A 26,961-nucleotide genomic window follows, 5' to 3' on the forward strand; every position below is an offset into this window, starting at 1 on the left:
TCCCTCCGGTCCCGGGGCAGGAGCTGACCCCGCGGGGAGCCCCCCCAGCACCTCCAGCCTTGCAGCCAGCGGGGTGGGCTTCGATGCAACGGGAAGGGATCCAACCTCCCCCAGAGCCCTCCCGCAGCATCACCCACCTCCAACCGGGGCTGTCCCAGCCCTTGGCACTCCCCAGCGAGGCCAAGCACACGTCCACTCGCCACCACTTCCCAGCCCAGGGCAGCTGCTTCAGACTGGGGGTGCAGGCAGCCCCCCCCAACGCCTGCTGGGCACCCAGGGGCCATCGCTCTGTCTGCCACTGCCTCTCGCTGCCTGTTAGAGCCACACGACCGCAGGCTGCCGGGCATTGCCCCGGTGCAGCAGGGAGCTCCCACCTCTCCGAGGCGGATCTGGCAGGCAGCCCTGGCGGCGAGGGCTGGTGCAGGGTGGAGCTGGCAGCCCCGGGGCCAGCCGAGCAGCCTCCGATGTACCCGCACAGACAGCGCCGGGCGAGCCTGGGCAGCGCCTGGCTCCACTCCCCACGGTGCCTGCGGTCCCCCGGTTCCCATCCCCGCTCCCCACGGCGCCCACATCGCTCCCGTCCCCGCTCCCAGGCTCTCTCCGGCCTCCCCAGCATCACACCCACAGGAGCATCCGCTGCGCAGCCCAGACTTGCACGGGAGACCTTCTGCTCCGCCCCCCCCCCCCCCCCCCCAAAAATACTTTGCTCACGTCAACCCCAAAGGTGCCCTCCATGCTTTGCTGCTGCCCCGTGATCCCCCCCCCCCAGCAGCATAGGGCAGCCAGGAGGAGAGCAGAGAGCGTCCCTAATATCCTGCTGTGCCCTTCCCCAAAAACACCCTAGGGGGCAGGGAGCCCCCATGCACCGCACACCTAACGGTGCTGGCACAAGGTCCGGCCTGCCCGTGCCCACCAGCAGCCCCCCAGGTGCCACCAGCAGCACCAGGGATAGATCAGAGCAAAGACCCCCCCCCCCCCCCCCCGGTTTTCCCACATCCCCAGGCCAGCACAGAAAGCCTCGGGCTGCCCGAGGCTCCCCCTGGAGACCTGCCCCCATGCCCAGAGGACGAGCCCCCAGCCCAGCACGGGGCCCCAGAGGGGTCTCACGTGCCCAGAGCCGGCTGGTGGCACACAGGTTGCTCCGGACCCAAATCAAGACAAAGTTGAGCATTTAATTACCGCGGCAGGGAAGCAGCTCAGCAATCAAGAGAAAATTGAATAAGGCTCCCCTGGGACTGCCAGGTCTGGTCGGAAAACACTTAGATTAAGAGATATAGCAGGGCATTTCCTAGCGGGAGCCAGCACAACACGGGCGAGCGCTGGGCTCAGCCTGCCTCCGTGCTGGCTGAGCACCGAGGGCACAGCAATGCTCCCTGCCAGGTCCCCGTGGGGCAAACCCCGCTGCTTTCAACCCCAGAGCCCTCCGGGCCTCCTAATCCTCCTGCTCCAGGCTTTCCCAGGCTTAGGGAAACCTTTAAATCAGGCCTTGGCAGCCGCCGTGTGTTGCTCATTAGCTCTGGCAGGAGCACACCGGCCCCGAGCCGCGCCATCTGCTCCACACCGAGACCCACCAAGGGCCAGGGGATGCGCGGCCTGCACGGGGACCTGGCACCCAGGAGACCCCAGCCCAAGGCTGCAGGCAGGGCTCAGCAGGGCTCAGGGGGAGCAGGGGATCGCGTTTTTCCCAGCGCATCGCCTGGAGGGCAGCGGGAGCACCGAGTTTGCAATGCCTCTGGGCTCCTCCTCCATCCCCAAAGCAGCTGGGGTTCCCAGAGGCTCCACTCTGGCCCTGCCTGGGGGAAGGGCTGGGAGATGCCACGAGGATGTTTGTGGATGGCAGACCCAGGGCAGCCGCACACAAAGGGGTGCAGGGCCCCAAAACCCTGGGGTGGGCAGCGCAAGGAGCACGCGTGAAGCGACCAAGGCTCAGGGCACCGCGTGGCCCCGTCCGCTCCAAGCACACGGGAACGGCACGGGCACGCTGCGAAGCCACCGAAACCACCAGGAGCAAAGCTGGGCCCACACTGGGGATGGCAACAGGCTCCTTACGCCCCTGTATCCCTCCTGGGAAGGTCCAGCATGAAATACGGATGAGCAGAGGCTGCAGCCCCACAGCCCGGGGGATGCCCTACTGCTAACTTGGGCTGGGAGCGTCCTTGCTCGGAGGGAGGGCAGCTGCCCTCGTGCCCCTGGGGGATTTTCTCTGCCCCATTCCCCTCCAGCACAAGCAAAAAGTCGGCTGCACCCGTGCAGATGGCACGTGCCTTGGTCACCCAGGGGCTCCGCTAGGAGGGGAAGGGGTTGCAGATCCAGAGCCCACCCTAAATAGCCCCGAGCAGGGGGTGATGGGCACAACACCGCCCATCACCCAATGGGCGTGGGGTCCCGACTGCGGCAAGGCCCCGTTGGTGGGGGCAGGAGGACACCGATGAAACCTTTCGCCCCCCCAGGAGGGCTGGGCTGGCACAGCGCTGCCCCAGGACACGTCGGCACCAGTCTCCGGGCTGTACCCAGGGTGCTGGTGGCACCATGAAAACAAACCCTGAGCTTGGGGAGGGGGACAGAGCACCGAGCAACCCCCCCGGCACCCACCGAGCCCTGGGCACGAAGAGCAGCCAGGCAGGAACCCCCCCCGGGGGGGGGGGGGGTTACACAGGTTACGGGGCCAGGCTCAGCTCTCCACGCGATCCAGCATGCCCCGAGCCCGCCGGCTGTTTAACCCAGCAGTCGGGGACTGTTTTGACAGCCTCCAGCAGGAAAAAACCCTCCTGGGACCACCAGGGCCAGCCCCCGCAGCAGGAACAGCACAACACCGGGGGGGCCGGGGCAGGCCCCTCGATTAGCACGGGCTCGGTGGGGGTATCGCCTTCCCTCTCCGGGGCCGGGGCCGTGTTCCTGACAGCTTTGTTTGGAGCTTCACCTCCCGCAAACCGCTCTCAGTTAGAGCCTCATCTCCCGTCCCCCCAGTTTCGCTCCTGGTGCGGGAAAGGCACCGAGAGCCCCCGGTTCCTGGTGCTTCGTGGCACCAAGCATTTAAATCCCGTAGGGCGCAGGCACCAAAAGCCCCTGAGAGCCGCGGGCTGCGACGTCCCCGCGCTGAGCCGCCGGGCGCAGCCCCGCTCCCCTCGCACCGCCGATGTTTCCAGCCCCTCTCGAACATTTCCGCTGTAAAACCCAGCAGGCGCACGCCTGATGGAGGCCAGGCACGGAAAAACCCCTCTCGCCCACACACCTGGCCCCGGCGCTGCCCCCAAGCATGGGGGCCCCCCCCCCCCACCTGAACCCCGCTCGGGGCGGGGATGGAAACGCGCACGGCAGCGGGATGGGGATGCCCTGCACGGAGGCAGAGGATGGGGGAAGATGGCTCAGGGTCCCTGCGGCTGCAGCAGCCTCCCAAAATGCTGCCCCCCCCCCCCCCCCAAACACAGGTCTCAGAGCTTGGACCCCACTCACTAAGGAGGCTCCCAGTCCCTGCAGATGGGAGAAACACCCCAAAAGGGATGGGAGAAGGGATGTCCCGGTGCTGGGCGGTGCCATGACACCGGGGAGGGCTGTCCCGCCGTCACCCTGGGAGCCAGGCACGTCCCCAGGCAGCGGGGTGGGTTTGTCTCACCCGCCCCCCTGCCCAAACTGCCCCCCCCATAAAGCCCCATGAGCAGAACCAGCCTAACACCAGCCAGCCCCATGGTGTCCCAGAGCGGCGTGGGACGGAAGGGACCTTACGGACCATTTAAGGGACACCTTCAACCAAAAAAACCCTGGGACCACACCAAAGGGCTCGGAGCCACGGCAGCACCACGACGGCAGCGAGCACCGGGGACCAGGCTGTGCCACCCATCGCAGTGCCACCGCCCTCGGGTGACACTGCCGTGACACGGCTCCGGCTGATGCCACCTCCCCACCTGGACCCAAAACCAGCCCCGGGAGGAGCCAGCCCCCACGGCCCGTGCCCTTCTGGTTCAAAAGGGGCACAACCACCCCGCCTCCTCAGCGCCGTCCCCGGTCCCGCAGGCTTCGTGCGAGCGGAAACCACCCCAGCGGGCAGCGGAGCCCCAGGCACGGCGGCAGGACGCTTTGCCCCCGTGCTCGCACCGAGCCGAGCCCCCCGGGCACGCCGCGATGGCTGCGTGACGCCGAGCATCCCGCCCTGCCTCCCCGGCACGGGATGGGAGCACTTCCCAGGGCAGCACCCAGCCAGCGCCCGGGCTGCCGGCACGGGGGCACGGAGCATCTCGGCGGGAGTGTTTACGAGAGCAGCGGAGGACTGGAGGTTGCGGAGTTTAAATAAACTTGAAATCCGACTCGACTTCCTTCCCCAATTTCACAAGCTCAGCTTCCTGAGTCTCGGCAGCCGGCCGGGCGAGCTGCGGTGCCGCAGGCAGCTCCGGCATGGGGGGTGCTGCTTTCCCCCCGATGAACACCACGTTTGGGTGGCTGGAAAGGGCTCTTGGGGAGCATTTCTGCAGCCAGCCTGGCTTCTCAGACCTCCCCCCCCCCCCCCCCCCCCCAGCCAAGGATTCACACAGCCTCCGGGTTCCCGCGCACCACCGGCCCTCCCTGACACAGCAAAACCACGCGTGCAGCGGGGCCGGGCGCCAGCACCCACCGGCAGCCCCGGAGCCCTGCTCCCCCCCGCAGCACCCCCGGCTCGCCGGGGCTGCCGGAGCCCACCACGAGCCCCGGTGCCACACAGAGGTGGGGGGGGGGGGGCCCGAACCTGGCCAGACGCTCTGCGGGGAGCTGCAGCGAGCTGCTGTGCAGCAACCACGCTGAAGGTCACCTGCAGAAGGAACGGGGGGGTCGTTGCCTCCCCGGGTTGCTGAGCGAGCACCCAAGGTTTTGAGGCCACCCCGCTCAGCACCGCGGTGGCTGGCGGCAGCTGAACGCGGTGCTGCGGCGCACAGCACCCGGCTCAGCCCCTCGCTTCCTTCCCCGGCGGCGTCCGCCGGAGCCAGCGAGCTCCGACGGGCCCACGAAGCGACCCGGCGGGCTCGGCACCGGGGAAGGCAGACCCTGCCTGTGGGGCAGGAGCCAGCCAGCCCCAGGGGCACGGTGTGGGTCCCTGCCCCAGGTACACGCTGGCCGCGGGGCCGGGAGCACCCCCAGGCCTGCGTTTCTCGCTGCTGGCGGCGGCGCTGCAGCAGGCATCAGCCATTTCGCTCGTGGCGCACAGGAAGCCCAAACAACACCCCCGTGCCCTAAATAACCCCCCCTCGGCACCCAGCTCCACGCGGCCCCAGTGCCAACAGAGCTGCCGAGGCTCTCAGAGAGGAAGGGAGAAGATTTCTTTTATACGTTAAGGCCGACGGTGAAACACTGCAGCGTCTCCCCTGCCTCCTCCTGCCAGGGCAGGGCAAGCGGAAGAACCAGGGCCCCCCCTTCTTGGTCCTCCCAATCTTGGGGGCTCCGCGAGGCCCCAGAGATGGGTCCTGGTGGCTGCGGCACCTCTCGGCATCAGTGGGACCGTGCCCACCGCCCAGCAGCTCCCAGCACCTTCCTCCCAAGCCCCCCCCACATCCCCCCTCGCTCCCACAAACGGCAGGGATGCAGAGACCCAAAAAAAGGGCATAGCTGGCACGGTATCACAAAGGGACAAAATCGGGGCTTTTGTTCCCATCCTGCCGCACCCCAAAGGCGTTCGACCTCCTCTGCAATCCTTCCCGGAGCTGCCCTGTCTCGAGACAGCCGGGGGGAGCTGGGACCTGCTTTGCACAGAGGGTGGGGGTCCAGGAGGACCCCGCAGCCCGGCTGCTCCCCCGCAAGGTGTCACACAAAGAAACCCCGCAGGGCGGGAGGGGACCCGTGCTTGTGCTTGGGCACAAAAGCAGCAGGGAGAGAGGCTCGGCCCTGCTGTGCCCAGGAGCCACGCATCTCCCCCCCCCCCAGCACTGCGACCTGCCTGCTTTGTCTCGCAGCCTCCTCGCTCTCACCCTCCTTTGTCCTGCCCGTTCACAGACCCACGGCATCGCCCCCGCCACCCGCTGCCCACCGGTGGCACCCGGGGGGACACCGGCACCCTTCCCCGAGCTGGGGGCGGGAGAGGGATGGGCGCCTTCCCTCCCCGCCCCGATCCTCGCCATGGATGCCCCAGCCCCACCACGACGCCGTGGAGGGAAGGATGCATATTTCGATCACCTCCTGCTCGTGATCCCCTCCCCATGCACCCAACATCATCGCAGGCAGGGACTGAAGGGTTCGGTTGGGAACAGCCCTGCCCAAAACCAGCTCCGCAGCCGCCATCCCTGACAGCACCCGCTCATCTCCTGGGGAAAAGGGACCGGCCCTGAGTCGGGCCTTTGTTCCAAGGCTCCATCCCAAGAGAAACGCAGGATGGAGGACGGGAAGAGTGCGGCCAGCAGGAAATCTCCACCCGCAGCCGCCGGCATCGCTCGGCTCCCGGGTCAGTGCCCTGGCACAGCCACCCCTGACCTGCCCTGCGCAGGCACCGCGGGAGCACCCACACGAGAGGGATGCTGTCACCTCCCCGCTGCTCCCCCAGCCTGCAGGACCCCAATTCTCAGCCTGTCGAGTGGAACAAGGCAGAAAACCCCCATCAACAGCTCGCCAAGCGGGCAGCACCACAAGGTGCCTTGGCGCACCCGCACGCAGGCGGCGGCGCGCGCAGCCACACACCCACCATTTCCCCCTCCATCACTGACGCTGCGCCCAGCATCTTTTGTGCTCTGCCCGGGGCACTGCCTCTGCATCTTCCTTCGAGCACTAACGCATCCCCCCTGCAGACTGCCATCGGCACCCCATCCACCTCGAGCCGTTACGGGCGTGGGGCCGCGGCACCCCCCTGGGTTACCCCCTCGCCCTTCCCGCAGCCCCGAGGCGGGATCCGAGGCAGGAGCAGCCAGACGGGGAGGGCCTGATCCTTCCCTCGCCCCGCTCCGGCAGCCTGCAGGGGAGCTCAGCGCACCCAGGGCCTGACCCGTGACAGTGCGGAAGCCGCGGGCTGACCCGGGGCAGCCACGGGGCGAGCGGGAGGAAGCTGAGCGCCCTGTCCCTCTCCCACGCCGGGTGGCAGCTCCGGCCGGGACAACGGGGCACCAGCCCTGCCTGCCTCACCCGTGGGCTCCCACCGGGGTCTTAACCCCCTTCTGCCGGGGGGGGGGGGGGGGGGGGGGGGTGGTGGACGTGGGGGCTCCTTCCTCCTTTCCTGGCAGGGAGAGAGAAGCAAAGAAAACGCCGCGGGTCTCAGGACCCCAGCGGCTGCGCTCAGAATACACCCAGCCGGGTACGGCGCTAACAAAGAGCCCCCCCGCTCGGCTCCGAGCTCCGTCCATCCCCCTGCGGATCCGCAGGAGAGGTTGGGGATCTGCTCCGCCGGCTGCAACCCAGCCCCAGGCCCCAGCCCGGCACCCCCCGAGCCCCCCCCCCCCCCCCCCAGCCAGGCATGAATTAGGTGCCGCCGGCAGCTCCTTTATGGAGGTGCAAGACCCGTGAGGGGCATTGTTCCCAGCCCGGAGACAGCACAAAGGACACGGAGATGCTGCATCGCCCCCCCAGCACATAGCAGGGACCCCCCCCCCCCCGTGTCCCCCCCACACACACAGCACCGGGGGTCAAACAACCCGACCCCAAACCTGCCGGGAGCCGGGGAGGGGGGGGGGGAGCAGCGAGGTGCAGGGGAAGGGTCTGGGGGTCCCCCTGCACTGCAGGGCCGGGAAGCGGAGCAGTGACGGAGCTGATGGGGGGGGGGGGAAGGGGGGGGGCAGCCCCAAAAACGATGAGGGGGGGGCTGGGAGGGGCTGGCACGGCACCGCACCGCTCGGGGGACCCCCGTGCTGCCCTGGAGAGGGGGAATAGACTTGGGGGGGGGGGGGGGGGGAAGCCCGAGGTGGGTACAGAGCCCCCGGGGGTGCACCGAGATCCTCTTGGAGGTGCACCGAGCTCTTCTTGGGGGTGCACCGAGTCCCCCCCAGGGATGCACGGAGCCCCCCCCGGGGATGCACCGAGCCCCCCATGGGGGTGCACGGAGCCACCCTGGGGGTTGCACCGAGCCCCCCCCCGGGGATGCACTTTCCCCGTCCTCCCCCCCCGTCCCGGGACCATCGCCCCCCCACCCCCCCCGGCCGGCGCTCACCTCACGGCCACCTTAACGCAGCTGTCCGGGGCCGCCATGCCCCCCCCGCCCGGGCACCGCGGCCGCCGCTGCCCGAGAGCATCCGCGGCTGCGGGGGGAGGAGGAGGAGGAGGAGGAGGAGGAGGAAGAAGAGGAGGAGGAGGAGGAGGAGGAGGAGGAGGAGGAAGAGGAGGAAGGGGGCGGCGGGGCCGGGCGGCCCCAGGTGCCGGGGGCGGTCCGGGCGCTGCCGCCGGGGTCGGTGCCGCCGGGGGGGGGGGGGGGGGGGGCTCCGCAGCGAGCGGTGCCGGGAGGGGCGGGGGCTGCGGGGAGGGGGTGGTTCGAGGGGGGGGGGCGGGGGCGGGGCCTCGAGGGGCGTGTCTGGGCGTGGTCACGAGGGGCGGGGCTTCGGAGGCACGCCCCCGGCCAGGCGCGCACACGCGCACGGTCGGACACGCGCAGCGCCCCCCCCCCTCCCCCCCCCCCCCCGCTTACACGCGCACCCACCCCAGCGCCCCCCCCCCCCCCGTCCGTCCCTGCTGCCCTCTGCCGGGCCGGCGGCCCCGTTCCTGCGTGTACTGGGTGTAACCGGGCCATACTGGGCTGCAGTGGGTGCACTGGGTGTAACTGGGCCGTGTAGGTCTGCATTGGGTGCACCGGGCTGTGCAGGGCTGCACCGGCTGTACCAGGCCATATAGGGCTGCACCAGGCTGTGCAGGGCTGCGCTGGGTGTACTGGGCCATATGGGGCTGCACCGGACTGTGCGGGGCTGCACCAGGTGTACTGGGCCATACAGGACTGCACTGGGTGTACCAGGCTGTGCAGGGCTGCACTGCGCCGTGCAGGGCTGCACTGATTGTGCTGGGCCGTACAGGGCTGCGCTGGGCGTACTGGGCCATACAGGGCTGCACTGGGCGTACCAAGCGGGTGCCGGGGCCGTGCGGGGCCAGCTGCCACCCCAGCCGTGGTGTCACCCCACTGAGCAGGGCAGCAGGGAGCTGGGTGCCCCCACCAGAGCCCCCCGGGGCTGGAGAGCTGGTGACTCCACGCGCTGCCCCACAGAGCCCACCCCGTGCTCCATCCTGAGGGAGAACCCCCCCCCCCAAACACCACTTCGGGGCAGATCACCCCCCCTGCAGCCCCAGACCCCAGGAGAGGGTGCGGAGGCATTGCCCCGTTGCTGCAGCAGGACCCCCTCACCGTGTCACCCTTCACGTTTGGGGGCTCCAGCGAGCACGTCCCCACCCCTCCACCCTCAGAAGGGGGCACACGCAGCCCTGCACCCCCCGGAGGACCCACAAACCACCCCTGTCCACCTTGAGGCGCATCCTTGACAGCCCTCCCAACAAAAACACCACGTTCATCAGCAACCCGCTCCCAAAACACACTTTGGGAGTGTGCAGAGGTGTTTAGGATCACGTAAGGGGCTGTGTGCCCTGCCTGTGCCCTGCCCTAGGGCTGGAGAAAGGGATTCCCAGGGCTGCCCCTACCCGATCCCACTGCCTGCCTGCATCCCCTGGGGGAAGGGGGCTGCTCCACCACGTCCCCTGTGCCAGAAAGGCTCCCCAGAGCTCGGGCTGCAGATGGAGCTCAGCAACAGCCATTTCCCTTTTATTAAGTTAACAAAATGCCCTGCTGGAGAGCAGACAAGCGCTATTGATTCAATACCTCTCCTGGGACCTATCGGTTTGCTGCATTTTAATATATATTAGGCAAAGAAGAGCCCTGAATTGCCCACTTTGGAGGGGCTGGAGGCCCTCTGAAGCAAGAACTCTGCAAAGAGATGCCCGAGGGAGGCGGGGCTGCCCCAGTGCCTGGCACCCAAATTCCTCCTGGGGCACTTGAAGTCTGTAAAACCGAGCCGCGGGGCAGACCCCTTCCTGGAGAGAAATAAAACCAGCTGCTGCATGGCCCCAACACTGCCCAGGCAGCAGAGGACCATGAGCGGGCAGCACTGGGCAGAGCTGGCACCAGCAGGCAGCAGGCACTGGGATCCCAGCCTCTGGCTGTGGCATCTCTGATCTGTCCCCTGCGGGGCCGGGATGATGTCCAGGGGCTGGATGAGCCCAAGCTGAGCCGTGTGGTGGGCGTGCAGTGCCTGAGCCTCAGTGTGGTGTTTGGAGATACCCAGAGGGATGGAAATTCCCCTGCGGGGGCCAGCTCTGCTCTCAGTTAGACCTGGGGCTGCTGCACGGACCTGCGGGGTCAGATCTCCTTCAGCACTGGGGCTGGGGGCTGCAAATCGCTGCAGTTCTGCTTAATTGTGCCTTAATGCGCAGTCCCCTCCCCAGGCTGGGCTGGGTCAGCAGCCGTGAGCTATGCAGCAGGACTGGCAGAGGAAGGAGGGGACGGGGAAGCCATGGAGTCACACAGCAGGGACATTTTAATGATCTGTCCAGCTCTTGCCAGACCCTTCTGGCACAGCATTATCCAGTCCCGTCACCAGCATCCCGGAGCCACAGACCCAAAAAGGTGGGGAGACGTATGTCGTTGCTCTGGTAGCCCCCACAGGGTCCTGAAAGGGGCTAAGCCCATGGGACCACAGTGGCAGGCGCCTCACGGGTGAGCAGCAGGGCTGGATTTTTGGGAGGCAGCTGTGCTGAGCCCCGGGGAGCCGGCTGGTGACGCAGCCGAAGTGTCCCAGGGGACAGAACCGGCGTCCTGCGGTGCTTCTCTTCCCTTCAGCAGCTCCACAGCTGCCTTCTCCACTTCATCCATCTCTAGCTGGCTGCTGGCTGCCATCTCGTCCCTGGTCACTGCCACGAAGGATGGGTCCCGGGCCAGAGCCTCAAGGCCCCCGGAGATCAGAGCCTGCAGCAGAGGACAGGGTCACAGCCCAGTCTGTAGCAGACGGGCTCATGCTCGCTGCCTTTGTCCTGCTCCAATCCCCCACCATGCCACGAGCAGCCCTCGCCAGCCCCCTTCCCTCCCCGGCAGCTCTGCCTTTCCCCCCGCCAGCCCTTGCCTTACCTCCTGGATGAGGAAGGTGATGGCCGGGGTGGAAGAAGTGCTTGGGTCGCTGCTTTCACCCCGCTGGTGTTCTGAGCTGGGGGCTGCTCCCGTCGCAGCGCCACCCCCTCTGGACAGCTGGGTGAAAGGAGCAGAGAGCCGCAGCTCAGCCTTGGGCAGTGCCCACGGAAAACCTCTCCCATGTGAATGTGAGGGCTGCAGGGACCGTGTCCACTGTACACGCAATCCCATCTTTCTGGAGCTCCCACGTCCAGGGCACCACCAGCAACGGGACCAGCAGGGCAGTGTGGGCAAACAGCGGGGTACCAGCCCTTACCCACCTGCCTGGGTACTGAGGCCGGAGCCAAATTACCAGGTGAGGGGGCACTGCAGCCAGCCACGGGGCAGCAGAGGACTGGGGGAGCGATCCTGACCCCATTCTATTCTGCTCCGTCTCCAGGAGCATGCAGGGAGCCAGGGAGCTGTGGTGGCCTTGCCCGGGAGGGGAAGGAGCTTCAGCCCACGTTCCCTGCTTCACTGCCTCTGGCCCACGCCGTCCCCGTTACCTCCTGGGGCAGAAGGTGCTGCCCTGATGCTGGGCGATGCCCAGAGGTGGCTCCTCGCCTCCCGCTCGGCCTCCGCTGCAGCCTCTCCGAAGGGAAGGGGAGGTCACGGCCTAGAAGGACAGGAGGAGACATCGGGTGGGCACAAGGGCAAGGCCACGACAGCCACCCAGAAGGGACCAGGTGGGAAAGGCTTATCTAAACTAGGGGAACCATGTGGAGTGGTTTTGGACTGCTGGAAGTCCCAGCTCCTCCTCCTGCCTGCTACCACCACCCCGAGCAGGCTCAGGACCCCAGGACAGGAAAGATGCTGACACTCACCCTGTGCTGGAGGCCTGGGTGCTGCTGGCGCCGTCTTCCTCAGCACCTCGTCCTCGTACTGCAGCCTGGCAGGGGCAGGCAGACGGGGCAGCTGAGCAGGGACCTCCACTCTGCACCCAGCTCCACCCACGGCTGCAGCCCTCCCCACCTTCTCCACCCTGGGGGACACAGCTGGAATGGATGAGCAGGGTGAAGACCCCAAGAAGGAGAAGTGTATTCTCTTACACTGGTAACACTTTTCTCTTGTACCCATGTTGGGCACTGGTGGCCTCTACCTGGGCCTTGGCACTCAGAGAAGGCGATGCTAACAGCAACAAGTTGAAGGAATGACAAGAAGGACAAGCTCGGGGAGACATGCACACTGACGTGTGGGCTGCACATCAGCCCTAGAGCTACCTTGTGTGTCCTGGGAACACCTCTGGACATGCAGATACCCCTACCTCACACCTCAAGGGCCAAATTTCTGCATGGAGCTCCTGCATCTATGGGACTGCTTCTGCATTGGCATCCAGCCCCTGATTCCTCCCCGCAGTCCGCAGGGAGCTCGCTGCTGCAACCCTGCCCCTTCTCCAGATCTTTCCTGGCCCCATGAGGAGCCCCTGGGCATGAGCAACGCGCAGCCTGGCACCAGCACAGCCTCCCTGGGAGCTGCAGGGCACGGTCCCCGGCTCTTCCCCCAGCTTTGCCATGCCCACACGAGGCTCACCAGCCCTTACCCCTCCGGCCAGTTGCTGTTGTTGGTGTTGGTGTTGCCTTCCTGGGGGAATTCGTCGAGGAAGACAGGGGAATCGAGGTCTTCGCTGCCCACCTCTGTGAACTGCAGGGGTCTCTGGCTGGCCACCTGGGGCTGCAGGGGGCTGCTCGGCTCCAGGAAGCTGTCGACCTGGCCAAACAAGCCGCCTGTCCTCTGCAACCAACGGGGAGGGCGTCAGAGGAGGCCCGGAGCTCTGGAAGGCTTTGGAACCATTCCCATGGGAGGAAACGTGTTTGGGGGCCCGTGGGAACACCAGGGAGCAAGAAGTGGATCTGACCCCGTTGTGGTGGTGGTGGCACCCCGCTGTCCTGCCTTAGCCTGGCAGAAGGTGTGGATGGGGCCCTCCAAACCTGCGTTCATCGCATCCCTGCCAGGCACATGAGCAGGGTCTATAAAAATAGAGGGGGAAACTGAGGCGACTAACACAGAATCATAGAATATCCCAAGATGGAAGGGACCCACAAGGATCATCGAGTCCAACTCCTGGCACCACACAGGTCTACCCAAAAATTCAGACCATGAACATGCTGCTCAGGGCGACTTGGCCAGGATGTCCCAATGCTCAGGGAGAAGACAAGCACTGATATAATTGTGGTGGCCCAAACTGCCTGCTATGGTCAGGCTCATCTCCGAGGCCTGCTGGTCGCCACGCTGAGCCCCCACCAAATGGTGGGGTACCCCATGGGCTGTGCTCACCCTGTATATCCCTTCCTCCATGGCAGCCTCCACCATCGCTCTTTCCAGCTCCTCCTCAGCCATCAGGTCCCCAGAGATGGCTCGATGGATTTCCGGAGCTGCTTCTTCTTCAATGCTCCTCAGCCCGGCCTGGTGGGGAGAAGAAGGCATGGCTGGAGGTGGCCTGGCCCCACAACCCCTCTCACGTGGGGCTTTGGAGAAGGAACGGTGATGAGGCACACTCAGGAGGTCTCCAGGCCTTACAACAGGGCAAAGGCCGTGGTCACCCTGCCGCTGGCCCTGTGCTTGGTGAAACAGCTTTGGGCTGACGCTGCCCCACAAAGGGGTTTGCTAAGGGCAGCCCGTTAATGAGTTGGGCCGGTGGTGCCCAAGGGGGAGACGGGCCTTTGTCCCTCACCCACAGGTATCTGAGCAGGGGCCTGGCTCATTCCCTCACCCAGCACTCTCAGGGCTTGTTTTGTTTCCACCACAAAGTGATTTCCTCCCTATAAGAAGGTCAGGAGAGGCTGGGCACATCCCTGCTGCTCTGACCGGGCACAAAGATGCCTCCTCACCAGTCCCACCCTGACAGCATCCTCCGAGGCTCCTGTGCAGGTTTCTCTGACCACAGAGGTCCTGCTCAGGACCACCCACATCAGCCCCTCTCCACTTGATCTCTTCTCCTCTTCCCAATGAGGGGTGGTTTGGGGTGCACCAGGCACCCAGGTCTCTCAGCACCACTAACCTGGATCTCTACGGGGTTCTTCTTGGGACGGTACCCGTAATACTCCTCCTGGCGCTTCATGAACTTCCTGAAATGCTCCTGGATGAGGAACGTGGCATAGAATTTGCCCACTGTCACCTCATCATCTGGAAGGGAGGAGAGCAACCTGATGGCACTGCCTGTCACAAGGCCCCGAAACGCCGTAGCGGCTGAGCCCCAGGGGTTGTTTGCCCCCCCAGGAGGTAGCACAGGGTGGGATACCTCCGATAGGTGGGATGACCTGGTCCAGGAGTTTCATGCTGGTTCGCTTCCAGATTTTTTTGATAATAGCTCTGAGCTCCTCGTTGGCCTGCTCGAAGTTACCTGTGAGAAAAGCGAGCGGGACGGAGTGGTTCGTTCCCAAGGGAAAGCGGACATGAAGGACGGCAAAGCGTGTGGAAACCTGGCCAGGCTCTTCCAGGGTGTGACACCACCCATCAAACAGGAGCTTTGTAGGAATAAGGCTTTGATTTTAGCAAAAAGACCTTAACTACAGGGTGAGTCAGAGCTAGGAAACGGGTGGAACATGAGTGCCGTGGTCTCTGTTGTGATGATCAGCAGCAGACTCCAACGCCCCCCCCTTCTGTGCTCTCCCAGGCTTTACCACTCCTGCTCTCTTGCAAGCCCAGTCTGTCCTCATGCCTGCTCTCAGATCTCCTGTGATCTTCCCAGTGCTTCCTGCCTGGTGCTGGAGGCCACGTCCCCCACCCCGGCTGAAGGGGAGGCACCGCGCCGTGCTGCTGGGGGAGGCTGGCCTCAGCCCCCCTCCTGCCTGGGCTGCCTGGGGGATGCTGCCTGACCCACAGGCACGGAAACCAGCTGGTGTGGTTTCTTACCAAGGCAGGGCTTTGCAAACCGCCCTGCTGGCGAGGAAGAGGGTGAAAGCAACTCCACCCCGGCACAGCTGAATTCAAAGGGCAGCCACCCTCTTCCATTCCAGTCTGAGGTTAAACATACCCGGGGAAGATGGAAAACTGGAACAACCAGCGCAGGGGGAGATCAGGCTACTCTCAACGGTGTAGGAAGGGAGCCCGGGGGCTGTGCACTGAGGCAGGGATTGGAACTGGGTCAGAACAGCTCCCGAGCTCTTCAGAGTGAAGTTACACATCTGTGGCGCCAGTGGTTCACTCTTCAGGGTTGCAACATACAGCCCTGAAACTCATAATGCCCTCCAGGCTTGGCCTGAGCAGCCCCATGCACGTGCCCATGGTCTCTGGTCCAACAAGATAATGGTATGAAGCTGGGGGCTGCAACAGAGGGTCTTGCCACACCAACAAGAAGCCCTGAGGTCCCCAGACAGAGGGGGGAACGGTGCATAACTGGCAGCCTGCAGCACAAGGAGAGGGTGCCCCCCACCGTGCCATGGAAGCAGACCCGAGCACCCCGTACCTTCTGTCTTGATCTTGAGGGCTGTCCTCACCAGCGCAAAGAGGGTTGCATTGAAGGTGACGGTGCCGTCGCTGTTCAGGGGCATGTTCATGCACACCAGACGCTGCAGAGCAAACCAATAACCATGTCCCCATGAGGCAGAGCAGGCTGGCTGCTCTCCCCAGCAGGAGAAACACGGAGCTGCTCTCAGGGTCGTGCTGCTTTGCCTTCCATCCTTCCCAAAGCGCACCAGGCTGCCATGAGGGGTCTGGGGATCAACCCCCTATCAAGTTTGCTCAAGACCCCCGAGTGTTTATACCCATGGAGGTATAAACCTGAGCTCCTGCCCACGCGGTTTTCCTGGGAGCCTCGTACAGATCCTGGCTTCGTGCAGAGAGCCAAGCATGGAAAAGCATGCTCAAGACTGCAGAGTCTCCAGCTCCCTCAGTGCTATCAGCCCTTGGAGACAAACCTCGACAGCCCAGAATATGTGGCCGTGTACTCAGCCCCAGCGCTGCCCTCTTGCCCCAGGTGCAGATGTGGAGCACCCAGCATAGCTTGGAAACTCCTCTGCAACGAGGGCTGCAGGAGGTCAGCCCATGGGTATCATCCCCTGGGCGTGGAGGTGAGCACAGGCAGGTCCTTTTCTTCAGGACCCTGAAATGCATCAACTCCATGCAGGTTACAGCACCTCTCCTTGCCTCTGAAAGACTCCTCTCCATTAAAAACCAGAGGTCAGAGCACGAGTATAAAGCATGAAAGTAGAAAGCTGGCTGAATTCGTGTCCTCAGCCTCCCCAGGGAGGATGCGGGGATGGCCTGGGGAAGGTGCCCCATGCCCACGCACCCACCTCATCTTGGCTCTTACCTTACAAGCTACACGGTGCGGGCAGAACTTCCCGAAGCCCAGGGGAGGCTGGATACGTCTCAGCAGAGTCACCACGTCCAAGTGTTTGATCCTGCCCCTGCAGAGGCAATGAGCTGCATCAGCAGCGTGGTGGCAGACAAGGGGGGCAGTGGTCTGGGGAGAGCCTGGGTGGGTTTGTCTTCGTGGTCTGCGTGGTGGGCAAGTCTTTTTACTTCCCTTTGCTCCTCTTGGGGAAAAGAACTGTTCCCCAAGGCAAGGTGGCAGATAAAGGTGGCATGGGAAGAGTTGGCAGCACCACCAGGGCCGGATGAGGAGGGAAACGGGAGTCTTGTGTCCCCAAAACTCCTGATGGCTTGTGCCAACCCTGGGACATACTGACAAGCCCACATCCACCTCTGAGAAGCCAGGATCTAAATGCCAAACAGTGCTGAGTCTCGCACGGCCCTGCTGGCCCCAGGTTGCAGCAGAGAGGGCAGCCCACCCCGGCCCCCACAAAGTGTCCCCTCCGTGTCCCTCACCCCCTGCTGCGCACACGCAGTCACTCACTTGGCCTCGGGGTCGTACTCAGCCCAGATCCGCTTGAACTCATCCAGGTGGTGGGGTCCGAGGATGGACCAGTCGCGTGTGAGGTAGTCAAAGTTGTCCATGATGACGGCCACAAAGAGGTTAATGATCTGGGGGCAGAGGGGCGGGTGTGAAGGATGCCCTGGCCCTCTGTGGGTCCCCACGCAGCAGGACCGTGACCCCCCACCCCATGTACAATGGGATCGTGACCCCCCACCCCATGCGCAGCAGGGCAGGGCAGCCCATGGGCTCCAGCCAGGGGGCAAAGCACAGGCAGACACACGTCAGGTCAGGGACAAGAAGGTGCCGGGGTTCCCTGGAGCCAGGGGATGCTGTTGGTGACCCCACGCAGAGGCAGGACCCACACCCCATGGGATTACACAGCAGGATGCAGCTGGCACACACAGCTCTTCCCTCTCAGGAGTCAGTACCGGTGCATGGCTGAGCAGCAGCACGTGGGGGATACAGGGAGGAACTAACAGGGATGTGCAGCCCCACATACCAGGAAGGCGCAGAGCATGTAGAAGCTGATGAAATAGAAGTAGGCGAAGCCCGTGCCACAGGTGTACTCCTCGCCCTCGGCAAAGTCGGACTCGGGGTCGCACAGCTTCCCGTAGCTGCAGTCCAGCAGGATCTCCTGCCAGGCCTCCCCTGTCGCACACCTGGGGAGAAGGGGATGCCCGCTGGACCTGGCCCCTCCTGGAGGGCTGCTGGGCCCGCAGGGCCCAGCCCCATACACAGGGGAGCAGGGAAAGGAGCGGGCAGGATCCTGGGCTCACTGCACTGCTGCAGGGAGGGCGTGGGAGCCTGCTATTGCAAGCTCCAAAGCAAAGCATTTGGGGTCAAGGAAAGCCTTGGGCTGAACTCTCCCTTCCCCTTGCTTTTCCTGAAAATTCACTAATTAAAATCAAGTCTGGGAAGGAAACATGCAGTACAGAAACGCTGCGGTGCCCCCAGACTTTTTTCTGTAGGGCAAAAAAAATCAATCAGCTGCAGAAACGCTGGTGTCCCTTTGTCCAAGCCGGGAGGCTCCCATGTCAGCTTGGAGCCCAGCTCCATTCTGGAGCTGCCTGCTCCCTGAGACAGTACCAACCTGAAGAGCAGCAGCACAGCTTGTGGGAAGGTTTGGAAGTTGTTGTTTCGGTTGATCTGGGTCCCGTCCACCATGGCAATCTTCCCAAACATCTGTAAATCAGACCATCAGGCCCCCAGCACCCTTTCTCAGGCACTCCCACCCTCCAGAGGACCCCAGTCCAGGAGTTCCTCTTTGTCTTGGTTATTTGGCTTTGGGTATCTCCAAAAGAGAGCGTGAGACCAGGGGGGACATGGTTGTTCTGGGGCTCGTGAGCAGCTTGGACATCCCTGCCTATGCTGAAAGCGCCCCTGTCGGTGCTGCGCTGCATCCGAGACAAGGAGATCTCACGAACCAGGCACAAGCACTGGTGACAGCGTGTCTGCGTCATGCTGTTGACTCAGAAAGTGCTATTTGGTGTGTGCCTCGGTTGCCTTAGCTGCAGCCTGGGGATGGGAGGAGGTGCTCAGGCTGCGTTAACCCTGTGCATCCTCAGAGACCGGGGCAAAACAGTCCCACTGTGCTCAAAGCCCCCGGCACTGCCATGCAGAGGACCCAGTCCCCCCCTGCCCCATCTCCCCAGCTGCTCCCAGGCTCAGGTCCCTGTTCAAGGCCAAATCCCCCACCCTGCGCCTCTCACCTGCATCCCGATCACAGCATAGATGAAGAAAAGCATCACAATCAGGAGGGCAACGTAGGGCAGAGCCTGCAACAAAAGGATCACGGCTCGGGTGAGAGGCAGCCCAGCACCAGAGGACACCCAGGGACAGCGGGTTGGGGCTGGAGTTATTGGGGGGGGCAGCACCCCGGTGTCCCGTGGGGACGGGACAGCTTGCTGCTCAGAGCTTGCTGCCAGCCCAGGACACGTGCTGGTGTGTTCCTCACAAACCTGGAAGGACTTGATGAAGGTCCACAGGAGGGTCCGGACGCCTTCTCCCCGGCTCAGCAGCTTCACCAGCCGCATCACGCGGAACAGGCGGAAGAAAGTGATGGAGACGCGGGAGTTGTCATCGGGGTCCTGCGGACAGAGGGGGGCAGCAGTCACGGACCCTACAGGAGTCCCGTTAGGTAGGGATGGGACACGGCAGGGGGAAAGGCATGCTGTAGCGCAGGCTGGGAGAGCCGTGCCGTTCAGTGCATGCCCCAAGAGGTGGTTGATGCCTGGAGATGTTCAAGAGGCATTTGGGTAATGCCCTCAATAACATGCTTTAACTTTTGGTTAGTCCTGAAGTGGTCAAGCAGTTGGACCTGATGAGCTTTGAAGGTTCCTTCCAACTATCCTGTCCTATCCTACCCTACCCAGGGCTGCCCCAGGACAGGCTCGTTCTCTGCTCTCTCACCCTGCACACACTATATATATGGGACACTGCCACCTTGGGGTCTATTTGTAAGGTGAGCTCTGGGCCAGGCACCAGGCACAGGAAGGGTTCAAGGTGGCTGCTATCGCACAGAAGAGTTGATTTGAGAGCGTCCCAGCAGGGATTTGATGTGACATAGCGGGGACAGAGGGCAGGGTGGCTCTGGGGAGGCGAGCATCCTGCAGCAGTGCCTCCACTTCTTGGGGTGGCTGTGGGACCCCAACCTGGGGAGAGAACAGTCGGGGACGGGGTCTGGGGACTGCTGGGTTGAGAGGGAGTCCCAGAAGGGGCAGGCGGAGGGGAGGCAGCAGACAGAGGCCCTGGGCTCGTAAGGCTGCAACACCTGGGACATGGTCTGTGGGAGATGCTGGGGGCTCAGTTACCCGCTGGGGAGGTTGGTTTGGCACAGCACAGCCCCAGCCTCGCTCACCAAGTGTCACAAGCAAATGTCCATCCCGTCGCACCTCTGCTACCCCTCCTGCTTCCCCTCAGCTTCCCAGAGCTTTTGTGCTGACCCCCCTCATTCCCATCACCCAACCCACCTGCTCCCAGAGGTATCAGGGCAATAAAACCCACCCTCAGACACCCCCAGGCCCTCCAGCAGATCCAATTTCCCCGTTATGGCATTTCTGAGTCCCCAGGGCTGCACTGAAAGCCACCACCTCCTCTCCCCACCCCTCCTTTTCTCGCCTTTCTCCTTCCTAGCGCTCAGCAAGCACAGTGGCCAGAGAAGTGGCCACATCCCCACCCAGCAGGACCAGGACAGTGCCCAGGGCAGGCCACCTCGGCCTTGCAGCTCCCAGCACTGGGGCTCTGGGACCCCCAAGAAGATGCCCTGGGGGCACAGAGATGCACCAGGCTACGTTGCTGCACGTGGGACCTTGCCACCGACCTCTCCCCATTTCTGGAGCCTGGCCCTTGGGCTCCTGGGGGCGAGATGTGCACAGCAGAGGAGAGCAGCAGGGCTCGGGGCGTCTTAATGCGTGCAGGACGCGTGCAAACGCTGGCCGCGGGCGGGCTGGGATGGCCCCAGGCAGCAAAGGGGAAAGGGGTCCACTGCAAGCACGTGCAGCTGATATTTACGATGTTCTCACAGCCCCCGCCGAGGCAGTACAATCCGCCGCTGGATGCAAGAACAGTCTGCCAAGAGAATAAAAGAGTCAGCAGGAGGGAGGGAGAAACGAGAGATGGGGGGAGGTTGCAGAAGGTGGCAGCACAGGCAGAAGAAAGATGGAAATCGGCTGTCCAGGGACACCCTCCCGAAAAGGCTACAGCCCCCAAGGTGTGCCCACATGGGCACGGTGACCTGTGGGGGTGCAGCGATTGCAACCGGCTCCTGGGGACCAGGAGGGACGGACCCACCTCGCCCTGACCCCTCGGCAGAGAGGGGGGTTACCAGAAGGGGAGGGAAGGCTGCGATCCCTGCCCCATCCTGATCCCACTACGCATCGCTGGATGGCAGTGCTGGGAGAGGTGAGGACTGGATGGAGAAGAAGGCACGTGGAGGAAGGCTGGGGCAGCCCTGGGGAGCCTGAGCCATGCTCTCAGGTGTGGACAAAGATGGGCACGGGGGATGAGCACTGTCCTTCTGTCGGTGACCGTGGAGGTGCCACAGAAGGACTGCAGGCCACGGGAAACCAGGTCACAGGCACAGAGAGCTGGGGGACCAAGGATGGGGTCTTGGAAGGCTTGGTGGCAGCTGAAAGCTGCTGGGACTGGCAGGAAATTTGGGGATCATCAAGGCTGAGAAGCCCAGAGGCTCAGAGGATGGCAGTATCGAGGTGTGGGCCATGCAGGAAGGAATGTTTTGGGAGAAAGATGGGTGGTTTCACCCATCCAAGGACCCCTGAGCCTCTCGTTCTCTGCACGGAGAACGGCTGCAGGACTCTCCCGGGGGTGGCCGTGGCAGCAGCTCTGCCAGATAAAGTCCTGCTCCCGAGAGGAGAAGTGCAAAGTCACCAGAGAGGGTTAACCTCACCTACCCGACCCTACAGCTGCTTCTACAGTTACCATCGGGTCTGCCAAACACAGCGCATGACCTCCCGGCGCACAGGGGCGTTTTCAGAGCTGGTTGTGGTCTGGGGAGGTCCCAGTGCTGTGGCACAGTGGTTTACAAGCACTGCTCTGAAAATGCTCCCAGTAGAGCATTTATCAGCATATAACCACTGGCTGCAGTTCCCCGGTGTATACGGTCAGCAGTGCCCTGTGGGTACAGGGAGCTGCAGGGGAACCCTTTTTCTGCCCACCTGCCCCAATCTGAGGATGGACACCCAGACAGTGCCTGTCGAGGTGGGAACACACAGCAGACAGGCAGGGCGAGTGGGGCAGCATCTTGCTGCTCATGGTCCTCTTTTCCATGGCATCCCAGCCCCTACAGGCTCTTGGGAAGGGAGGGGGCAACACGACAAGTTGCTAGGCTGGGGATGGTCCCCTGTGTTCATACGGTGCTTTAGGTTTCACAGGGGCACGGCTGTGACCTCCGAACACCCATGCCATGTGGCTTGTCCCTCCTCCGAACGCAGCAGAGGGGAGAAGAGTGGCCACCAAAGCCCCAAGGAGCTGGGCACCACTCTGATATCCCCCGCTTGCCCTGTGGCAGGCGCCAGCAGCGGCAGGGCGTGGGGACACCCTCGTGCCCGAGCAGCTCAGCACTTACATCGATCTCGCTGAGGATGACATCGATGATGCTGCCGATCACGATGAGGAAGTCAAAGACGTTCCAGGGGTCCCCAAAGTAGCCCTGCCAGGGGAGAGCCAGAGAGAAGAGGAATGAACATCCAAGAATCAAGCCAAGGAGGAGATGGTGCTGGAGCCCAGGGGAAGGAGAGCCCGATGAGGGAATTAATCAGCCCTCCTCTGATCTCCAGCCTGCGCCCTGCCCTCACCTTGGCTTTGAAGGCCATGAGCTTGAGAATCATCTCCAGGGTAAAGAGGATGGTGAAGGCCACGTTGAGGATGTCTGAGATGTGGTTCATTTCCGCAGACTGGTTGTAATGCTGAGAGAAGGCAGGAGGAGCTGTGTCAGCCCGGCGGTGCAGGCTGCAGAGAGACCAGCCTCCCACAGACCTGTGGCTGGGAAAACTTCCAGCAACACAGAAAAATCCCCCCTGCTGCAGCCCCTCCTCTGGGCACCCCACATCCAGCCTGTCCCCCTTTCTCCCCAGGGCTGCAGAGCACACACCAGCAGCTTTGAGGCAGCAGGGCTGAGCCCAGCCTGCTCGGTGCCACAGGCACAGGGGTCTCAGAGGGGCACCACCGCCCACAGTCGGCACTCCCCCCCTTACCTGCATGCCCAGGCAGATGGTGTTGAGCAGGATCAGGAAGAACATGAGGTACTCGAAGTAGGAGGAGGTGACCACGTACCAGATCTGGTACTGGTAGGGGTTCTTGGGGATGTAGCGCCGCAGCGGGCGAGCCTTCAACGCGTACTGCACACACTGGCGCTGGGGAGAGCAGGGGAGGAGTGAAGCTGGGGAGGTGCACACATCAGGGACAGGGGCACAAGCACGGAGCCAGCACCACCAGTGACAGTGCACAGCCCCACCAGCACCAGCTGGATCCCCCCTTCTTCCTCAGCCCCACGTGCCATGGGCCAGGGACAGCAGTGACCAAGTACCTGCTGTGCTCTCTGCAAAGGCACCCAGACACCCCACCCAGGACCGTGTTTCCAAAGCCACCTCTTGCCTCCAAAGATTGCATTGCTGCCCTGGTGCTGATCCCCCACTAAGCACTAAGGGCTGGATCCACCTCGCCCTGTCCCAGCAGCTCCAGTACCTGGTTCTTGTCCAGCTCACAGTTCTTGTACTCGCTCTCCCCCTGCTCCTGGAAGGTGACAATGACAAAGCCCACAAAGATGTTCATCATGAAGAAGGCAATGAGGATGATGTAGATGATGAAGAACATTGCAATCTCCACCCGGTAGTTGTAGATAGGGCCTTTATTCTCATCATTAGTGTCAATGGCCCTGTATAGCAGCCTACAGGAGGGAAAGCGAGGCAACAGAGACCCTAGTTAAGGGGGGGAAGACCATCTGTCTTCTTGCAGGCTATGGAGAGCTCTGGAGAAATCCCAAATCCAGCAGGGGTAGAACTGGGCTGCGGGGATCACCCTGCTGACTCTCCAGCCCCTACCAGGGTGGCTAGCCCTGCTCCTCAGCCTGGGCAGCTCTTCTTTCCCTGGCAAAGGCTTTCCAGCTCCTGGCTGGCAATCGGCCTGCGGGCAGCGACCTGTTCCCAGCACGACCCAGCCCTCAGCAGGCCCCCACACACCGGACTCACTCTGGCCAGCCCTCGAAGGTGGAGACGGTGAAAAGCGACATCATGGCTGAGAAGACGTTGTTGAAGTGGAAGTCGTTGTGGAACCAGACACGCTTCTTCAGCTCGATCTGCGTCGGGTCCCCATCCACGTAGTCGATGAAATCACCCCTGCAGCAGAAGGGATGCGGCGCTCACCTGGCACGGCCCCCTCCTGCTGCCGCGCTGGCCCAGGGCTGCTTGTCCCTGGGAGGGGAGCATGGCCTTGGGCTACGTTTATCCTAGGGTGAGGGACAGCAGCAAGAGACCTCCCAGCCCCTTCTTTCTGGCTGCAGGATCCCCTTGCAGACATGCGAACAGCCACACGCCCCCTTCCCCTCCTTGCCTGCTGCCCTGCTGGGTTCTTACCTGCACTCTTTCTCCGTCAGCTTGGATGGGTCTGAGCAGCTGTAAAACTTCCCCTGCATTAGAAAGAGAGCAGGAGGAGCTATGATTTTGTGGTGACTTCAAAAGCCCCTGTGATTTTTCACAGACTGGTTGATTCCCACCCTGCCTCCGTGCTGGCTCTGACCTCTGCCAGAGGGGAAACTGAGGCAGTGAGCAGGGGAAGGGAGCTGGTCCCTTTGAGCGTGCTGCCTGAAGCTGACAATGTCCTGGGTGTTTCCTGCCCTCCTCCCACTACAGGCACTTCTGCTGGGACGTCTGCTACAGACGGGCATTCTTGGCAGAGCATTGACAGCATGGTCTGTGCTGACCTCGGCACCGGGAGACACCAACCCCAAAGCCCTGTGACTACAAGACCCCAAAGCCCTGGGCAGCACGTCTCTCCTGTCCATCCGGGACATCTCTCACCTTGAAAAGCTGGACCCCGATGCAGGCAAACATGAACTGCAGCAACGTCGTGACGACCACGATGTTGCCGATGGTCTTGATGGCCACGAACACACACTGGACCACGTGCTGGTCGAGGACAGAGCACACATGAGCATGCCTGGGGCAAGGTCCCCCCGTGTGCCCCACACTCAGGAAAAAAAGAACAATAAAAAAAAAAACAGGCAGGCAAAAGCAGGAACCTGCCAAGAGCAATGAGACGGGGCAGGCTCCTTCCCCAGATGGTGAGTGGGAATTGTGTTCCTGACCCTACAAACCCCACAGGGCATGAAATCCCACATAATTTTCCGTGGGGATTCCCACGGGCTGAGGACCCCAGCCTCCCTCTTACCTTCAGCCCCTTGGCCCTGTTAATGGCTCGCAGAGGTCTCAGCACCCTCAGCACCCGGAGGATCTTCACCACCGAGATGGTGCTGGACCTGAGGAGGAACGCAGAGCTGAGACAAGGCAATTCCCAGATGGGAAAAAGGGGCTCCCATTTGAATTCCCACCCAGATCTTCTCCTTTGTCACTCAAGGAGTTTGCCTCCCAGTCACCCAGGCCCTGTCCCCCCTAAAAATACATCCAGGGACAAATTTTGGGGGCACTAACACGTGGGTTGGCAGCTCCCATCCCACCCAACCCAAATTGCTGCAGCACCCCCACTGCCCGGCCAGGCTAAACAAGAGCAGTGCCCACCCTGGGAAGCGTGGAGCTGCTTACTCGATTCCCATGGAGATGAGGGAGACAGCAACCACCAGCAAGTCGAGGATGTTGAATGAGTTCCTGCAGAAGGAGCCTTTGTGCAGGAAAGCGCCGTAGGCTGTCATCTGGGGAGCAGGAGGAGTTAGGAGAGAGGCCGAGCAGAGCACAGGGAGCTTTCCCCATGGCCCGGGGTCCCCATCCTGCTCAAAGCCCTTGCTTTGCAGCCAGGCAGGCAGCTGACTTCAGCTGGAAATCCTTTGCACTGCACTGGTGGAGAAAAAAAAACACTTCCCAGTCATTCAGCAAAGCAAAGAGGAGAAGGGCAAAAAGACTTGCAGCAGGAGCAACTCACAGCAGCTGCTTGAATATGGTTTTACTTCACAGATTTTCATTGCTTTCTCTTTCTCAAAGTTTTTGTTAAAGACATGCCAGGACAGAAATGCTGGTGCCATGGCCCATCTGTCCTGGTGTCACAGCACAGCTGCCTGACCTCACCGCAAGGGGACTTCTGGCCCCTGGGGCAGGGCACGCACCCTGGGGTGCCCAAAACTGGGGCAAATGAGCTGGCAGCTGCTCCCTGCCTGCTCCTGGAGCTCGTGCCCACGGCCAGAACACAGCCCAGACCTGGGTCATGTGCATGTGCTCCATGGGAGCAGATGGACTCACCTTCAGGACTATTTCAACGGTGAAGACAGAGGTGAAACCGATGTCAAAGTATCCAAGAATCTGGGGATGTAAGCACCAGGACTGGGTGAGATTTGGGTGACGTGGGAAATGCAACCACTGTTTTCAAACGTCCTGGCACTGTGGTTTGCCATCCACCCTGCAAACTGGGGAGCCTGTCTAGCTCAACAGGGGCTGCAAACCCAGGGCTGAGACCACCCGTGAAATTCCCTTCACTTTCTCAATTACCCCCAGTACACGATCCAGCTTCCAGCCTGGGACCAAGCTCTCAGTTTCCAAGCGAGTGATGCTTGCCCTGATTCACCTGGAAGACTCTGGTCCCCGAAAGCAATGGGCACCCTGGGGAGCTGTCCCCTGAGAGACCCCCCAGCCCCTGCCAGGCACCACACAAGCCTAGACCCCATGGGGCTACCCCTGCTCCATGCAGGCAGCGTTTCCGGTGTTGCACACACCACTGGTCCAGTCTGCATGGGATGTCCCTGTCCCCAGGAAGCTGCCACAGCCCTAAATCAAGGTAATCTTGCTCACCCTGGCAGGTAGATCTCTTTACCGGGAATAACCTTAGACATGGAGCAGTAAAACTTTGTCCCGGCTGTTTCCCCTGGATGGGAAGCACAAGCAGCCTCCCCTCCCCAAGCGTCCTGCCCTCCCAGAGGCAGGGATTAACCCAGGAGAACCCAGTCCCCCAGATTCATCTTCCTTGGATTCAGAACAAGAGCAATGAGGTAGACACAAAGACTTGCCTCCTGTAGACCAGAAGAGCAACAGGGAGCTCTTGTTGAGACTCCCTTTCTCTGCTTAAAATTCCCTTAGAGGGAAAAAAATCACAACTACCAAAACTCCCCCAGGCTCAACACCTGGCAAGCAGGTATCTGCTCGCAGGGGAGCTGGGGGTCTCCGTGATGTCTCCCCCACCCACCCCAACCCACCCAAGTCACCCACGCACCTGGTTGCGGAACGACTCGGCGCGGATGGGATCCTCGGCCGCCAGGGAGATGCTGCTGAGCAGAATGAAGAGCAGGATGAAGTTGGTGAACCAGGTGGCATTGACGATTCTGTGGCACAGCATCCGAAACCTACCGGGGACAAAAATGGTGTGAGACACTGTGAGAGGTCAGAAGGACATTAGC

At 62.8% G+C, this 26,961-nt stretch overlaps 2 protein-coding genes across 2 annotated transcripts in view; both read right to left on the bottom strand.

Annotated features, from left to right (window-relative positions):
* KIF21B (kinesin family member 21B) overlaps positions 1–8,127 on the bottom strand; it is a 29,882-nt gene extending 21,755 nt beyond the window's left edge. The window contains exon 1 of the mRNA XM_035561363.1: positions 8,090–8,127. Within this exon, the coding sequence (XP_035417256.1) occupies positions 8,090–8,127 (38 nt within the window). The remainder of the gene's footprint in view (positions 1–8,089) is intronic.
* Positions 8,128–10,621: 2,494 nt separating this feature from the next.
* Positions 10,622–26,961, bottom strand: part of CACNA1S (calcium voltage-gated channel subunit alpha1 S) — a 34,505-nt gene continuing 18,165 nt past the window's right edge. Inside the window, exons 18-44 of the mRNA XM_035561364.1 lie at positions 26,778–26,907; positions 25,814–25,873; positions 25,166–25,272; positions 24,795–24,882; positions 24,425–24,532; positions 23,981–24,033; positions 23,597–23,743; positions 23,094–23,295; positions 22,604–22,762; positions 22,205–22,315; positions 21,976–22,059; positions 20,403–20,459; positions 18,851–18,979; positions 18,602–18,667; positions 17,983–18,074; positions 17,392–17,551; positions 16,872–16,999; positions 16,326–16,422; positions 15,480–15,582; positions 14,313–14,414; positions 14,073–14,197; positions 13,349–13,477; positions 12,615–12,805; positions 11,899–11,963; positions 11,581–11,690; positions 11,036–11,152; positions 10,622–10,876 (exon numbers count right to left, since the gene is read on the bottom strand). Of these exons, the coding sequence (XP_035417257.1) occupies positions 10,622–10,876; positions 11,036–11,152; positions 11,581–11,690; positions 11,899–11,963; positions 12,615–12,805; positions 13,349–13,477; positions 14,073–14,197; positions 14,313–14,414; positions 15,480–15,582; positions 16,326–16,422; positions 16,872–16,999; positions 17,392–17,551; positions 17,983–18,074; positions 18,602–18,667; positions 18,851–18,979; positions 20,403–20,459; positions 21,976–22,059; positions 22,205–22,315; positions 22,604–22,762; positions 23,094–23,295; positions 23,597–23,743; positions 23,981–24,033; positions 24,425–24,532; positions 24,795–24,882; positions 25,166–25,272; positions 25,814–25,873; positions 26,778–26,907 (3,175 nt within the window). The remainder of the gene's footprint in view (positions 10,877–11,035; positions 11,153–11,580; positions 11,691–11,898; positions 11,964–12,614; positions 12,806–13,348; positions 13,478–14,072; positions 14,198–14,312; positions 14,415–15,479; positions 15,583–16,325; positions 16,423–16,871; positions 17,000–17,391; positions 17,552–17,982; positions 18,075–18,601; positions 18,668–18,850; positions 18,980–20,402; positions 20,460–21,975; positions 22,060–22,204; positions 22,316–22,603; positions 22,763–23,093; positions 23,296–23,596; positions 23,744–23,980; positions 24,034–24,424; positions 24,533–24,794; positions 24,883–25,165; positions 25,273–25,813; positions 25,874–26,777; positions 26,908–26,961) is intronic.

The sequence above is a fragment of the Cygnus atratus genome, chromosome 24 (genome assembly GCF_013377495.2).
Source record: "Cygnus atratus isolate AKBS03 ecotype Queensland, Australia chromosome 24, CAtr_DNAZoo_HiC_assembly, whole genome shotgun sequence".
NCBI lineage: Eukaryota > Metazoa > Chordata > Aves > Anseriformes > Anatidae > Cygnus > Cygnus atratus.